Consider the following 18,194-nt stretch of genomic DNA (forward strand, 5'->3'; position numbering starts at 1 on the left):
AATTTGAATATAAATTAAGCAGTTACTTAATTTCTGTCCATTAAATAATTTTTTCGAACTGAAAAACTTTAACTTCAAGCTGTTATTGACCCAGACTCAGCATCACTGCTGTTAAATAAAGTTCTTGGTCTGTTTAACACTTTGGTACAGTGCCGACTACATTGAAAGCCAGTGGTCAGATTTTCACTAAATTTGCAGTGGATATTCATGTACCCTTGAGCTTTCCGTCAATGCTGCCAAAATGCCAGGCCAAAATTACACACTTTTACACAACGAAGATCAACATCTAGTGGGCAGGAGGTCGAAAAATTACTTAGGATCATTAATTTCTTGTCCTCTGAAGAACAGCCACATCATTTTTTTGTAAAAATGCCTTAACACAACAAGGTCAGGATTTTCTTAGACAACATCAATTTGCAGTAATAGTGTGTCATTGTTATACAGCCTCAAAACCTTGCAGGGTGGTAATTTGGGGTGAATGGAAGGGTTACCAAAGTATGTGACTTTAACATGGGAGACTACTGTTCTCCTCCTGTGTCCTGCCAACAGTCATAAAGAACAGTATCAGTAGAAACAATTTGGTTTTCTGATACTAGCATCGCATCAGAAAGTACTTGTATACTGCAGGTCATTTTAGAAGCCAATGAGGAACAACAATTTGTTGTTTAGTTTGGAGAACCTTGGAGAAAAGTTGTTGGCATGGTGTTTTTTCTTTCTGTCCATCATATTAGTATGGTGGGGCGTAGTTAACACTGCACTGTTGACACTTACAGAAAAAATGTAAAGTTTAGACTTGTTTCAAATTGATATGTAATTAATCACAGAATATTTAACATAGCCGCTTTGAATTAGGGACATGTAAACTGTAATGCATGAGTCCCTCACATCAGCAGAGACAGTGGACAAACAGGTTGAGTTGGGGTACCAGCAGCAGCCACGGACGGGTGTCACTGGCTCCAATAGAAGGCTGATTGTTTCTGTCACAAAATAATGGTACGCTACTGTGGCACTCGGTTGTGCCCTTTGGTGTGGTTATTAACAGTGTGAAGGAGGGCTGCCACCATTACTCATCACTTCCTCTTATCTGCCATGTGACTGGCTGTGAATGCGTCATACCTCATGTCCACCAGCAGGGTGATGCTGTTGTAAGCCAAGCTCATCTGTAACACCGGAACTAGTGCACTACATGCAGAACAGTATATCACTAACAGTGTTGGAGTGAATGACCACTGCCCTTTGTAATGTTATCATCAACTGTACCCTTCAAATACATTTACATTGAACACATAAGACAAAAAAGACAAAAAGACAAAGAAAACAAACAAACAAAAAAAACTCAAAAATTATAAAACCTAAGCAAATGGGTAGAACATTGTTTTACAACATGCACACTTAGCATTTTAGGTGGTCAAACACTTAGCGTACACATAGGCTGGCCACACTGGAGGCATTACTATTGCTGGATAGCTGGATAGACAGGTTGTTTAGAACACTGCTTGAGGACTGAGTGACCAGACTTCAAATCCCAGGAGGAGCACTTCAGCAAAAATATATTTGGCAGTCAGATAGTCGATTTGATGAGGTTTGCTTGATGTCCAGGAATGCAACTTCGGTGATATGTCTGATTCCACCAACATGCTGTAATTGCAAGTCATGACCCTAGTGATAATAACATGCACAGGCACTAGATAACAAGCCCTGCCCCTTTAGAGTTGTAAGCCCCATTATTGGCATGCGACATAGTGGCCTACCCGTTGCAAAAGTAGCAAGCTCTGCCCACTGCTAGAACATGATGCCCCACCCTTTTTTTGTTAGTAACAACTCCCACCTCCTGCTGCACATATGGACTCAATCCTGCTGATAACAAGCCCTGCCCCCTGCTACAATGTGTTACCATGCCCCCACATTTTGCATCATCAAGCCCTAACAAATCTGGCCCACTGTGATGGTTCCCCGTGATGGCACTTGGCCCAAGCTAAAGATGGCAGTTATAATGATTCTAAGGGAACATTTTGAGTGGGCCTGAGTTTGTCTTTAAAAACGTAGCCTTTGTTTGTACGAAATGAAGTGGTTAAATGTCTACTGCTGCTGAAAACTAAGCTTACTCTATTTATTTACATAATTATTCACAGGACTTTGTGCCTTTGGACTTTACGCTGTATACCATGGCCACTGTCACCAAAGTATAATTTTAATTATTTTAAAAATGAGAGGCTCACCCGTGACTTCTCCTCTAGGCGGGTCATCATAATGATGGTGCAGGTTCTCTGCTCCCACACCATCCTCCAGAAGTCACTCAATGTCTCCGGCAGTGGCCCCTGTGTGGCGATGTAAGCATTCTGCTTCCTGTAGCCATCAATGTAATTAGCGTTGATGTAGTCGCTACCTGGAACTCCTGTGGTGAGGACCAAGTTGGACAAAGTTAGCAAGCAAATTAAAATGGGAGCCAATCAGATAACAGGGAGGTCTTCTTACTGAAATATGATAACATACATTTTATAAAACAGGGGAAATCAACAATAAAGATTTGTCTCCAATATAAGCCTGTTTCAAATAAAGGCCTGGTTCTCTCTGCATTTGAAGTAAATAAAGCACCTTGCCACTATTTGAGAATTTATGGTATGTAAAATCCCTTCTCTTGAGATGTCTCTCACCATCCACTGGTGTGAGGATGACCCTGGAGTGGTCGTAGGCGATAACATTGGCATAGCGGTTCTTTGGCTTGTTGACCTCCAGGTTGGAGTTCTCCCAGGTGAACTGCTGTCCTGGATCAATAGACTAGCTCACAGGAAAGGGGGGCAGAGAGAGGGATACATGGAGGTGGTGGTGGGGGTGGGGGGGTGGGGGTGGGGGTAAACCATTTATTGCAATAGTGCCTGTATTCTTTTCGGTGGTTTACAGTCTGTTAGAGTTTGGAGTGCAGAGTGCAGATCAATAAATGTGACACAGAAACTAATTTGCCATTGCTCCTCCAGCCTGCAGCTTTATAATATGAAAAGCCCTGAATGATGCTTAAGCCCTCTTTAAGGTATACACTGGACTTTTTGGACAGTCTTAAAACCCCCTCCAGCCTTCCACTTACTAACTCAGTGCCTGAAAAAAAAAACAGAATAAAGAACTGATGAAGGGAGGAAGGGTTTGGGACAATGATCTTGGATGTATGTTTCCCCACAGCCTACATTAGTTTGAGTGATAGTACACCACTAACAATAAATCAAAAGTGAGGAGATGCGGGCTTGTGATGGATTTTATTTTTAATATAAAGCCAACAGTTAAGCAGAGGAGATAAAGTAGTGATAACTCAGTGAAGTTTGGTTGTCTGCATTAAAACACAGTCTGGCAATGCTTGGGAAGCACCAAGTATAGCTGTGGATAGGCACTGTGTAAAACATGTTTTGATCCACACGTGGGCATGGGTATAGTAGGGAAAGTAAAACAGGTACTGAGATACTGACGCCTACTGTATTTGAAAAACCTGTGTCTGTCAGACTTCATCATTTTGATATGCCAACCTTTCTACCTAATTGAAGCCTAAAAACGTTTTTGTGATAAATTGGCTTTTTTTTTTTTTTAATTTTTGTTAATTCACTTTTATTTTCAAATTATAAATGCACATAAAAACAGGTGGGTGAAAAAAATACTCTGCCCATTAATGCTTTACTTTTGGCCACGCTACGGGAGTGGCTAAATAGGGATGGTGATGCCTGTCAACCATTTTGATCCAGATTGAAATATCTCACCTACTGGGTAAATTTGCCATGAAATTTGGAGCAGACATTCATGAGCCCCAGCGGATGAATCCCACTGACTCTGGTGATATACTGACTTTTCTTCTAGCACCAATATCTGGTGAAGTTTGGTTGGTTGTTTGGTTGTCACAAAGCTGCTAACATGTCTGTAGACTCTAGTCTAGTCAAAATTTATGATGAGCTGTATGTTTTATGAACAGCGGGGTGTAGTCATTGTGTTAGTCTGGCCATTTACATACAGTAATGATGTAAATATTTCACACGTACTGCTTTGATGCTTCAATATCTTGTGCTACTTTTATTTCAGTCTCTCCTTGATTGTTAGATCGATGCTTCATTATACAACAGACAGCTGAAACTGCAGAAATTCTCAATTTTATGTGATTCTTTAGGTTTCAAGACAAAGAAACATGCGATTGTGAAAGATGCTTCTCTAAAAAGTGTTTTCTACTTATTTATTTGTACTTTAATGAGTTGCGTCAGTGGTGTGAGAACCCATGCCTGTGATAAAGTGATAGCAGTGATGGTGTGTGATATGAGCTGGCCAGGTTTTCACTATGCTGCCTGAAGATTGGTCTCTATTGATGGCTGGCTCTTAACGCAGGCGCACCTGAATAATGTCATGTTGAAGATTGTTATTCATGACTGATCTTTCATGCTCTATTACATATCTTACATCATCTGGAAAACAAACAGACACCTATGCACATTTCACACATACACAGGCAAAATGAAGCAGCGATGAGGAATGTAATATCCTGCTGCTTTTCCTCCTGACTGGCTGGATGACTGCTCAGCCCCCTACTCTACAGCTGATAATTATGAGAATGGAGGAAGAGGTTGAATGCACATCTTATTAAATAGCCTGTTAGGTAAGGCTTCCACAGCACTACACTGACAAACAACTCACATTACTGCTATGCGCTCTGCAGACATGTAGATCAGTTACTCAGCATGTCAGTGTAATCACAGTCACAGAGCTGTGTCTTCCCCAACAAAAAGCAAAACAGGTAAACAGATAGAGGAACAGCCAGGCGTGAAGCCTGTGGATCTGTGTATGGCAGAGCTCTACAATAATCTGGTCAGCAATCAGTACCTGCTGCCACATTCACTGAGTTAAGAATGATAATTGAATTTAGCTTTGATAAACATTACAGGAGCCCTGACTAGCTATGCACTGGCTGCTCTTAACACTAAACCTAACTAATTACATTGGAAGTCATTTTCATCAACTTCGGTGAATGTTGTTTAAATGAAACAACATAAAGAAAATAAACTGGTGATTTCTCTCTGTTTCTTGATGTTTTCTGTAACTTACAGACTTACTTTGCATCACATGTATATGGATGTGGAAAAAACACATTTCTAATTAAAATGGAACTGTACTTTTGTTAACAAACACACAAATACAGATCTACTGAATATATGTATAGGTTATATAGTCGCTGTATAGTAAAGCCCAACAACTCCCTACAAAACAACAACATAAATCACTTGTCCATGCCCTCTAGAATTAAAAAAAAAAAAAGAAAAAAAAGTTAGGTTTAGGGAAAGCTCATGGTTTGGGTTAAGATAAGTAATATGTAAAAGCTGAACATGTTGAAGTTAGGGGACCTTTGGTCACAGTAATAACCATGTGGTTGAGGTTCAGGGATGATCGTAGTCATGGTTTAAAAAAAACAAAAAACAAAAAACAACACTGAGTGTTGGTTGGAAACAAAAAGCAGTCTCCCATGTTAAATAGGTTTTTTTTAAACCTTCTATCCACCCTAACCCCTTCTGTACGAGAACACTGTTGCTCTTTAACAATGTCACCTGACTTCCTGCTTTGTTCTCTTCATAATTAGTATGGCTGCTGTTGCTGCCTTGTCACTTGAATGCAAACATAAGTTTTTTTTTAAGGGCACTTGCTGAAATGACTGATTCAATAGTTTTTTTTTTTCTTGGGAGGACAGTCTCGTAAAGTTATGGGTCCTCAGCTGTTTTGTGCAGGAATCCACTTTTCTGTTGTGTCGTAATTAAGCAAACCATAAGCAGAAGTAGTTTGATGACCACGACCAAGATCGTTCCCTAACTTGAACCAAGTAGTTTTTGTGCCTAAACCTAACAAAACCTTATCCATAGCGTTGGCAGATTAGGAAACTATCATATGAATCATAACAATTTTGTAATCAAATCATAACAAACTTGGAAGAGTTTTGAAAGTAACTCACAAATGTCGTTAAATGTCGACCTGCAGATATGAGATATCAGAGCAGAAAACACTAATATGGATTAATTTTAAAGGAGATGAGAAACAACATCTTTTGTTGTTTCATTTAGAAGATATGTTCAGTCACTTGTAGTAACGTGTGTTAAAGGAATACTACAGTTTATTACAACTTTGGTTTTATTTGTTCAGTTCAGTTGGTCATGATAACATTGCACTATCCAAAGTAACTGCTGAGATCTTAGAATTATCTAAAAATCGGCTCAATGGGGAAATAATAATGTACAGTCAGACAATCAGACAGGTACAGGACAGGATTGAATCTTTCCATCAGTGGTCATATTCATAGCATTAGGTTACAGATATTGCTACTTAGTAAGCAGCTGTTGTAGGTTTTGGTTTATCTCTGATCAACCCCCCCGACCAGCCATCCTGCTGTGCTGGTAACAGAATCCTGAAAAAACAGCCCACATGAAAATCATGGCATATAGACATGCCACTCCTATTGTTAATACTTGTGTATGCTTGTCTATGTGTCCCTGTACTGGCCCAATGAGCCTATTTGTTTGCATAAAGAGACAGTTATAATAAACTCTGGGCAGCTGTCCAGTCTGAGATAGATATTAATGATAGCAACATAGACAGTAATCCTTACCAATGCAGAGGGTATTGGATGTGAATCAGATATTGAAAAGGCTGTGCCAAGGAGTCCTGAGGCTCAGTTAGCAACCTAAAATAGGTTTTACTAGAGAAAACCAGCTTTTACTCATTTAATGCAGCTAAAAAAAACAGACATAATTACTACCATGTAACGAAGAGAATTTGCTGTTGTAGAGGCCATATGCATTATATAAAGTGGTCTCCAGTAGTCCCCAAACAGCCTGGCTCATTCATCAGATGTAACAATCTGTGAGATCCTCTGGCAGGTCTCAATTTCAACACTGCTATTATCAGCTTTTCATTTCAAGCCCTGCTGGTCTCACCATGGACTAATGGCTGAAAACCCCTATGCAAAAAGATGCAGGGGGTGGGGGTGTGGGGGGTTGGGTGTGTGTTTGCCTGTTAGGGAAGGTTTACTATATTCGTGTGGGCCAAAAACCGGAGCCCATTATACCTGTGGGGTCTGAGACTGGGTTTTAGGGTTCAGGTTAGAATCTGGTTTAGGTTAGGGTTAGGTCATTTGTGATGGTTTAAGTTATTGTAAGGGACTAAGGAATGCCTTATGTCAATGAGCGTAGCCACAAGGATAGTGGAACAAGTCAGTGTGTGTGTGTGTGTATGTGTGTTTTTGTGTGTGTGTGTGTGTGTGTGTGTGTGTGTTTGTGTGTGTGTGTGTGTGTGTGTCTTCGTGTGTGTGATAGAGAACTAATGCCACTGTCATTGCAAGTCTACATATTGAGTTCTTGAGAATCAGATAGTTGCTGAGCATCTTACACATCCAAAAGTAGGACCATATATGTACCTTGGGTAAAACTATCCAGTCTACAACATGTGTTTTTTGGTGAGTGACGTGTTTTGTGACACATGACATCTCGAGCACACTGGGTCAGTTTGTGGCCGCTTGTGAAATGGTTGGGATGAGAGTCATCACATCAAAATCTGAGGCCATTGCACTTTGTTAAAAAAAATGTATTGCTTGCTCCAGTGTGGGAACGACTTTGGGGGTGAGGGTAAGTTGGAATGCAAGATGAATATTGGGTTGGTGTAGCATAAGCAGTAATGTGGGTATTGTACAAGACTGTTTTGGTGCGGAGGGAGCTGAACCTGATGGTGAAGCTCTCAGTTTACAAGTTGATCTACGTTCCAGCTCTCATCTATAGTCATTAGCTTTGGGCAGTGACCGAAACAATGAGACTATGTATAGAATTGGCCAAAATGAGTTTCCTTTTCAGGGTGGCTAGGTAGAGAAATGGTGAGGAACTCAAACATCTGAACTCCACATTAGCTGAAGTAATTTGAAGTAGGAGAACTGCTGATTTGCACTGAATTGAGGCAGTTGAGGAGGTTCAGGCATCTAATAATGTTGGCTACTGAACGCTTCACTGTGGAGGTTTTCAGGGCACTATACAAGTAGAGAGCAATGTTGGGGCAGACCCAGATAATGTGATTACATATCCCAACTAGCCTGGGAACATTTTGGCATCCTCCAGGAAAAACTGGAGGATGTAGCTGAGAAGAGTGATGTCTGGATACCCTTGACATAGCCTGCTGCCACTGCCAACAAAACCCAGAAAAGGGGCTGAAATTGGTGAATGGATGAGAGTGTGAAAAATGGGCCCCTAGGTCATATGTAAAAGCAGCTTATTATGACCCATATTTACTTTTTATTGTCAGACGACATCTAGCGGCCTTAGTAATTATGGAGCAAGGGAGGAAGTCGGGTAACGGAGCATATAAAGACAAAGTACATGTTTGTAGGAGGTTGGGGTGGTTGGATGGGTCGATAAAAGACAGGATTTTGACATGGGAGACTGCTGTTCATATCCCGTTTGAAACTAACAGTCATTGTTGTTTGTTTTATCCATGACCATTCCGCAACCTTCATTGTGTTTTTATTATTGTAACCATGACAATGAAGCCCCTCTAATCTTAAGGAAGCTTTTATTTAAACACAAACCACAATCTTTTCCTAAACCTAACCATGTAGTTTTTTTCCCCCAATCTAACTAAACTTTGAGCGTTCAATAAGCTTAACTGCATGTTTATTATTATTACCATGACATTGAAGGTCCAGTATTCCAGCCGCCAGGAGACTCTCCTATGGGCTGTATCAGAGGGTAGAGACAAATGATCTAAATGGTTGTTTAGGTTGGAGTACTTGTTGAAATGGATGAATGGACTGCATTTATACTGTGCTTGTGTCCAAAGTACTTTACAGTTCAATTACAGCATAACTATGGATGAAAGAACTGAACAAAGATGTGAATTCTGTGTGAAACTACAGTAACTAGTTACGATGTAGCAGTTAGTGTTGATTTTAGACTTGAACTTATGATCAAACTTACATTCAGCTAGTATAAAGGGTTGCTGGACTGCATCCTTACAATCCCATTGAGGGCCACACTGGAAACAAGTCTTGGACTTTTGTGTCAGCGTTGACATTTTGTATGGAATACGATTTAATGTCTTTCTTATAATAACTAAACAACAAACCTCATCTTTTTAAACATCCCCACTCTAGTACAAATGTGTACATCTCTCTCTCTCTCTCTCTCTCTCTCTCTCTCTCTCTCTCTATATATATATATATATATATATATATATATGTATATGTATATGTATATGATCTGACCTGAATGCTATCTTTTGGCAAACAAAACAACCTTTCTTCAAAATTTCACTCCATTTCACCACAATAGGTAAGAAAAAAAACTGGGAAAGGTAGAAAAGTTGATTCAGTTGCTATTTCATAATTTATATGCCCCCTTACTTCTGCTGTGCATAAACAGTGCACCCATCTGTCCTGGTTTATCCGTTTAGAAATTCACCACTTTAAATGCAAATTACCTTCCTCTGTAGGACTTCCACAAGCCATAATCCCTCACCGGCTTTTACAGTAGGTAAAAGCAGTGGAATATTATTCTTGGAAAGGAGGCAGAGAATTCATGCATACTTAGCAGCATCCTTTATTTTTTTTATTTTTTATTTTTTTACCAATGCTGAACTTAAACTCTGTAACAGTAAGCCAGCTCTGTGCATGAGTATAATCATTTCGGGGAAAAAAGCAGTACATAAGTATTTGGACAGTGACACAGTTGTTTTGTAATTTTGCCTCTGTACACCACCACCACTTTGGTCAAGACTAAAATAACTCAACACCTATCTGATGTATTGCCATGTAATTTTGTACAACCATTCAGAGTCCCCAGAGGATGAATCCTGATGAACAATAAGCACTATAGGAACTATAGGTAAAGTGATCCCCTCACTTTTCCTATAGTTCCACCAGCAGGTAAATTTTCACATATCCTGTGAAATACAGTTACGTACATAAGCATTCGGACAGTTTACAATTTTTGTAATATTTTCCTCTGTACACCATTGTGATAATGGATCTGAAATGAACCTATCATGATATGATGACGTGTAGACTTTCAGCTTTGTTTCGAGGGGTTTAACAAAAATATGACATTAACTGTTTAGGAATTACAGACATTTTTATACATAGTCCCTCATTTTCAAAGGCTTCAGAACACAATTATAAATATATGGATTATTTTTAATGCTTGGATGAAAATCCTTTGAAGTCAATGACTGCCTGAAGACTGGAAGCCATGGATATCACCAAATGCTGAGTTTCCTCCCTTGAGATGCTTTGCCAGGCCTTTACTGCCGCCTTCAGTTGCTACTTGTTTGTGGGTCTTTCTTCCCTCAGTTTTGTCTTCAGCAAGTGAAAAACAGGCATGAAGAATATTGGTCATTTGGGTCATTATCAATCTGTGATAGTGTGAAGCACCATCCTATCAATGTTGCAGCATTTAGCTGAATCTGAGCAGGTAGTAGAGAACTATACAATTCAGAATTCATCCTGCTACTTCTATCAGCGGTCACATCATCAATAAACACCAGTGACCCAGTTCGATTGACAGACATACATGCTTATGCCATAACACTGCCTTCACCATGTTTGACAGATGATGTGGTGGCTTTGGATCATGAGCCGTTCCTTTCCTTCTCCATACTCTTCTCTTCCCATCCTTCTGGTACAAATTAATCTTGGTTTCATCTGTCCAAAGAATCTTGTTCCAGAATATTGCAGGCTTTTTTAGAGGTTACATTCATGAAGGCGTCTCTTATTTGTAGAGTTTGACAGTGATATGCCTACCTCCTAGAGAGTGTTCTTAACCTGGCTAGATGTTGTGTAGGGTTCTTCTTCAAGGAACGAATTCTGCGATCATCGACTTGAGTGGTCTTCCGTGGTTTTCCAGGCCTTTTGGTGTCGCTGAGCTTGCCAGTACATTCCTTCTTTTTAAGAATGTACCCAATTGTGGATTTGGCCGCTCCTAAAGTTTCTGCCATCTGTCTGATAAGTTTGTTTTTTCAGACTAATGATGGGCTCCTTCACTTGCATCAACATCTCTTTGGATCATATATTGAGAGATCCCACAAACAGCTACCAAATGCAAACTTGGTAAAAAAAACACTTGGAATCAACTCCAGACCTTTTCTCTGCTGAATTTGTCATGATATAACGAGAGAACAGGCCAAACCTGACCATGAAACTGATTGTAAGTCAACTGTCCAATTACTTCTGAGCCTCTGAAAATTAGTGGCTATGTATAAAAATGGCTGTAATTCCTAGACGGTTAATGTGATATTTTGTTAAAACTCTTGAATTAAAGCTGTAAGTCTATACTTCAATCATATCTTGATGGCTTCATTTCAAATCCATTGTGTTTGTGTACAGAGGCTAAACTACAAAAATTGTGTCATTGTCTAAATACTTATGGACCTAACTGTAAATTTAGCTTCCAACATTAAACACACTATATAAAAAGAAAAAAGAATCCTGCAGGGGCAATAGAAAAAACTCCAAGGACTGTATACTATATTTCATTTTGAGTTGATAGTTAAAACAGGGAATGTCATTGTCTGCAGTCTCTAAAAGCTCTAATGACACCTGCCTCACCTTCCTGTAAGGAGCAGCTCAATCACATTAAACTGTTTTATAAATCTGGCTTTCAGTGGACAGCTTTATAATTCCTGAGTTGCTGCTTCAGAGGCGTTTTATCCTGACAAGAATTAATTATAAATAAATTATTTATTTCTTCAATTTGACACTATAATGGTGCTCCCATTAAAAATAAGTTTATACCATCATCAGTTATATACCACCACTGATGATGGTAGTACCATAACCTATTCCAAAACCAATATTACAACATGAGAGTGTTTTTTATTTGCATCCTGCTCCATTTCATAATTAACTGAAGTGATTTCCATAAAGTTGTGGGACTTGCAACAGACACAGAAAAAATATTGAAACTGGTGCAGGTGAGGCTGAAATATCCTGACCTTTTCTCTCTAACATGGACAAAGCTACAATGATGCTGGATCCTCCAATGCCCATATTGTTCCTCTAAAGCATCTTTTACATAATAATCCTGGTGACATTACTACCACATCTTCAGGATATTTTGACATACTAGATTAGATTATATAAGCAGCAGTAATATATTAAATGCATCCAAAATGTGTCAAACCTAAAAATAATCAAAGGAAAGCAATTCTGTCAATCATTTATTTAGAGCTGTAAAATAAACAGGAGACTTGCTAAAAACGGTGTGTTGCTTCATTTTTAAAGCCATGTGTGAGAGCATTAAGTGTTACCTCGTATTCCTGAGAGAAGCGCAGACCATCGTTGGCCCCGAGTCTCTCTATGTGGTCTCCCAGGTCAGGGACAGCAATGGGAGGATGTTCTCTCATCCCTGCAGTGAGAGGTGGAGCAGTAAGTACAGTCTATCAAATACAAACACACACACACACACACACACACACACACACACACACACACACACACACACACACACACACACACACACACACACACACACACACACACACACACACTCACACTCACAGGAACTGGACAATGTAACCAGAGTGCAGATGCATGTCGGAGGCTCAGAGCTAACTGGCCAAAGGGGATATGGGGTGACAGTGGGGGTGCTGTGTGCTGAGCAGACGGATGAAGTGTGACTGTGAAGCTCTTCAACAGCATGCTATACCCACACTACTGATATGAGCATCAATGAGCATGCTGATTCGTTAAAGGAATCCTACAAAGCAATAGGCGAGTGGGAAGGTTTGGGTGTACGAGTATACTGACATTTGTTTCTATGTAACTTTGATTTATTGATGTCTTTCTACTGCATTTCATTTCAACTCTCAGTTTTGATGATAACAATTCTGTGTAAATGGCTGACATGGACAGAGCACGGGGAGAGGAGGTGATGGGGTTAAATAAGAGGGCAAAGAAAAAAAAGAGAGGGAAGGAGGTGGGAATGGGAGGACACATTAGTAAAACACAAGAGGAATGAAAACTAACTTGGAGTGTTTGGGCAACTGAGGCCACTGGAACCTGTGGGGAAAAGACCATCAGAACAAATAAGCACAGGGGTCAGTTAGGAGGAGACAGAAAAAGAAAAGAAGACAGGGAGAACTGAGACAGGAGCTGTATTTCTGTTTTGTCCTCTGCACTGTCCTCATCCACCACAGCATGGATGAAATCACTTCAGTTTTTAGCCATATCAGTGGGATGGCTCTAAGGATGGCAATATTGGTCAGTGGTTGTTGGTCAGTTGGTCAGACAGTCCATCACCTAAGTCCAGATGGAAATATTGTGATGATTATTGGATGATACTCAAAGTCCCCAGAGGATGAGGCCTAATAAATTTGGTGGTCACCTGACTTTTTTTTTTTTTGTATCGTTATCAAGTCACAATTTTCATTTGTCCAATATTTTGTCTCATGACCAAATTCCTGCAATACTAATGACATTCCCATCAGCTTCAGCTGTACACTATGCTGATTTGCATGTCAGCAAATGTTAACTCGCTAAACTAAGATGGTGAACAAGGCAAAACATACCTGCTAAACACCAGCGTGTTAACACTGTCAATGTGTGAGCATGTGAGCATGACAAGCTCTACCTTACCAGCCACAACCATTTGTACATTTCCTTCACCACATCTGCTAAGGATCAAAAACATGCTGTGAACCGTACAATTTTTCTCCATTTTACAATGTGGTTTTCTTTACCATGAGCATTACAGCCTCATAAAGCTGGTGGCAATTAAAGAACCATATCACAGTGTTTGCAAGTTTTAGGTCCTTACACACAAATCATGTCACATTTTTGCTGACCAGTTTTGACTACAAGCAATAGGTGTTTGTTTTTTTTCATATATCTCTCAGGCATCCTTAGGTTTCCATCATTTTCTGTTGAATGATATTTCTGTTGTGTGATAATCACTAAGCAGCGTCTTAAAAGTTGCATTTTTCGTCAATGTTACAAAAGTATACCATAGCAATGGTATAATTATTGTTCACTGTAAGAGATTACAGAACTCAAGCTAGTTTCAAGTCATTGGATATCTGGAATGGTAATAAACAAACAAACAAACAAACAAAAACATTAAAACTTCTTAAACACTGCAGCATGGTTAACAAAATAGTTTGCTAATAACAAATATACATAGTTTGCACAGTTTGTAATAAATGAGCTTAAACATGCAAAAGCCCATATATAGCCCTTTAGAGTCCTTTCAGACAACAGCTTTCAGATTCTTCTATCCAACCTGTACTACAGTGTATGCTACTGGTTGTTGCTACCCACTGCCATATTGTAGCCAAATAGAGCAGTTTGTGGCATAAAATAGAGAAAATGGTTAGCAATATAAAGTTAAGCACTAATATTATAAGCACTATGTATTTGCTCTTACAGGATAATAAAACTTAAAAGCTGATGGGGCTCCAAGAGCACTCGCTTATAATTGATATCTTTGTTCACTGCTGGTGAAGAGGTGTATCATTCTAGGAAAATGTATCTTTCATCATTTTCTCCTTTTCCTCTGTGTGGTTTCCGTATTTGCAGTCATCACACAACAAGCCACTGCAGAATGTTTAGCATCATCAACTCACATGGCAGTGCTGTCGTGTTTACACTGAAGTGGAGGCCGTGGCAACTGTTTGCTGCCTGAAAGTGCCTTAATACAGATCATTCCGTAAGAACAGTAGGGGAAAAAGAATTCAGTCAAGCTAAAGTAGAAATGCATTGTAAAAATACTCGACTGGAAGTAATTGTTTAAAATACTTTCGAAATGACAAAATGAGGCTCTGGGTTTCAATCTGCGTCGTTACCAAACAGCAAGGACGATTTAACATGTCATCTTCTAACACAAAAAGCAAGAGGCTAACTTGCCTGAGCACGCTTGACCAACAGATTAAACTTTGCTTTAACTGCAGTAGAATCAAGAAACATAAAATTGAAATACAGAACAGTAAAGTGTCATTAACATTTGAATTCGGATTTTACTTCATACCATGATACTATCATCTTTCAGTTTGTTTGTGTTATGAGCTTTCACTGAAGGGGGAACAAAGGTTGGCAACTAAATGAGCTGATGAATTTATGTTGGTGTAAACAACATCTGCCAAATCCCCTCCTACTGCTGCCAGGGGTAAATGCCAGCCATGTGATTGAGAGAGGATAATGGACAAAAAACAATGACAAACTGAGTTCAAAACCTCCCACTGAACGACAGGTGGGGAAAAGGGATGAGAGAAGTAGTTGGAAAGGTGTAGAAGAGATGAAAAGGTACCAGGGATCAGGGAAATAGTCATACAGGAGAGTGAGTGAGCACACAAAGAGAAAGTAAAACAGAGAGATAGTTGTAGACAGAATAGAAAATAAGAAACAGGTTGCGAGGTTCATAACACTTTACGATGGGAGCAAAGGAGGAAGTCAGGTGATGTTATTATAGGGCCACAAAGTTCTGGGCGGACCCAAACCGGAATCTTTCCCTGAAACCTGACCAAGTTGCTTTTGTGCCTAAAACTAACAAAAAAACAAACAAACAAAAAAACCCCCTAAATGTATTTGTCAACAGTGATTTGTAACAGGAACAGACAAATGATGTCATCCTGCTGATAGGGGTGGCAGATCAGAAGAGACTTCTGTGTGTTATTCTAGAGGTCACTGACAAATTATGTATTTTGTTGTTTAATTTGAAGGACTTTTTGCTCTGGCCATAGTCTTTACACCAATTTCTAAAATAAAAAAGAAACAACAGCTTATATTCAAGTATGACAAGCACTTTATTATTCTGACCTGAGGTACTAAGGAAATTTTGCACTTATGTTTTCCTAGTCACTAGCACTAGGTTAAGCTTTGGCTAGTGATATTTCCTATCTTGCCAATCACTGTTTTAGATACAGTATATCACCACTTGATCTATGAAGCAGCTAATGAGATATGTTTACTGTGGGATTAACCTGCAGGATATTTTGAGTTAATAAAGAGTCCTATTTTAACCGCAATACGTCCCCTTAACATATATGAAAAATGCTTTTAAATCCAGAGCACCCTGGAGTAAACCCACTATTCTGACGTCATTCCAGTTACACATGTATTATGGCAATAATACATCTTCCATCAAGTTGTACCTCAGATGCCAGAGTTTTAAATTCTTCTACAGTTGCCAAGCATCAGGATGTATTTGCTGCTACTGAATTTTTGTGATAGGTGTTTCTTTCAATCAGTGCGTCATGCTCGTTTTTGTAACTTTCTTCCAAATCTGTATTGCCATTTCACATTTTTCTTTAAATGATACACTCAGCATTGCTTATCATAGAAACTCAGAACCCTCTTGGATGATGTGACAATGCAGGTTTATGCTATGTCCACCAGCTTTAAACACCTTGAAACCTTGAATTTAGCTCAATTCTCCATGTATTTTATTTATTTATTTATTTTTATCAATCACGCTTTATAAACTTAGCAACTCCCAGTAACTTTGTCTATACGTTGAGTCAGCTGAGCGTAAATCCACCCCTATTTTCCTGATTCTCTATTAGAGACTTTTAATCAGTTGTGTCTTTTCTGAATAGAACAGCTCCTCTTAGACTTAGAAAAAAGCAAGCAGGAAATACGTATGTTCCTTGGCTAAATGACCACATCTGTAATGTGAAAAGAAATGTTGTCAAGCTGAGCATAATTGAAGAGCACAAATTTAAGTGCATTACATCAGCAGTTCATGGAGCTTATGCTAGTTTACAATTCAGATGTAAAACCTGCTAGGAAAACTTATCTAATATTATCTCAGAGAACTCCCATAACCCCTGAACCATATTCAAAACTATTGGCCATCTTACTGCCAACCCTAAACCTGCTCTTGAGAACCCATTCCCCTTATGACTTTGAAAATTACATTCTTATCTGAGAGAGTAGAAAATATAAGAGGTCAAATTGTTCTCCAAAATTATGAGTCAAATCATATTCATAATGTTATATAGAATAGGAGTTGTTTTCAGTTTTGATCTTGTCATACTCTCTAAACATTGTGTCTTCTATAAACTCATCTACCTGTTCGTTCTCCTACCTGACATTCTACCTACTAAACTGCAAAAGGAGGTTGCTAAATTGTTAAAGAGTTCCAAAAGTTTCTTTGAGAAATTCTAATCTTGTTTTAGGTCTGGGTATAGCACGGAGACATCTTAACTTCTTGTCTCAAATGACCTCCACTTAGCCGTTGACGCTGGCCTTTGTTCCATCTTAATTCTGCTTGACACTAACAGCTGCATTTGATACTGTTGATTATAATATCCAACTTAGTCAATAATAATGTCAATACTGACAGTGGAAATAGGGACTTGGCTCTTGACTGATTCAAATCCTAACTCTCTGATAAGCAGTTCTCAGTTGAGCTTGGTAACTCCATATCCTCTTCAATGAAATTGTCCTGTGGTGTAACTCAGGGGTCATATTTGGGCCCCATTCTTTTCTCCACCTACATGCTTCCCCTTAGTCACATAATTGAAATTGCAATTTATTATTTCATTTCTGTGCAGATGACAAACAGTTATTCTATTTGTTCGTGTCAACTGATCTCTGTTGCTTGTATACCATAGAAAATTGCTTTCTTGATATTAAGTGTAGGATGTCTTGCAACTTTCTCCCGCTTAACAGTGATAAAAAAGAGATAGCTGTATCTGTCCCACCCAGCCTAACAATTTAAATAAATGGAAAACTTGGCTTCATGCCAACCAAAACCAAGCCCGGTGTAGATTGTGACCCAAGTTATCTAATCTTGCTTTTATCAGTTGATAACCATCTCTAAAATCAAACCAATTATTTCTGCTGTTGACCTGGAAAAAGTAATTCATGCTATTTTTTCATCCCGTTTCCACTATTGCAACTCTCTGTATACTGCACTCAGTAAAAAAATAATGAAATTCTTCAGCCGGTCCAAAACCCAGGATCTCAGCTTTTTACTGGAACTAAGAGAAGAGGACACATGATACTAGTTTCAGCATTCCTTCACTGCACTGCTATTGCATTTAAAATTCAGTTCAGAAATTCATTAATCACTTATAAACAGTAGGTGGATCACTTATAAAACTTTGAATCGTTCCATGCTCCATGCTACATCTCTGACCTTTTGGTCCATTACACTCAAGGACACACTCTTAGATAAGCAGAAAAAGCTCGAAGGGTGACTGTGCTTTTGCTGTTT

General features: G+C 39.1%; 1 protein-coding gene across 14 annotated transcripts in view; it reads right to left on the reverse strand.

The window, feature by feature from the left end:
- The window catches only part of ptprfa (protein tyrosine phosphatase receptor type Fa), a 221,680-nt gene that overhangs the window by 26,558 nt on the left and 176,928 nt on the right, over positions 1 to 18,194 (reverse strand). For 8 of the 14 annotated variants that reach the window (XM_040129779.1, XM_040129778.1, XM_040129771.1 and 5 more), the window contains 4 exons: positions 13,007 to 13,039; positions 12,289 to 12,386; positions 2,655 to 2,778; positions 2,220 to 2,395 (listed from right to left, as the gene is read on the reverse strand). In XM_040129779.1, coding sequence (XP_039985713.1) covers positions 2,220 to 2,395; positions 2,655 to 2,778; positions 12,289 to 12,386; positions 13,007 to 13,039 — 431 coding nt within the window. The remainder of the gene's footprint in view (positions 1 to 2,219; positions 2,396 to 2,654; positions 2,779 to 12,288; positions 12,387 to 13,006; positions 13,040 to 18,194) is intronic. The other 6 variants (XM_040129782.1, XM_040129780.1, XM_040129775.1 and 3 more) reach the window with 1 other exon arrangement.

The sequence above is a fragment of the Xiphias gladius genome, chromosome 6 (assembly GCF_016859285.1).
Source record: "Xiphias gladius isolate SHS-SW01 ecotype Sanya breed wild chromosome 6, ASM1685928v1, whole genome shotgun sequence".
Classification (NCBI taxonomy): Eukaryota; Metazoa; Chordata; class Actinopteri; order Istiophoriformes; family Xiphiidae; genus Xiphias; species Xiphias gladius.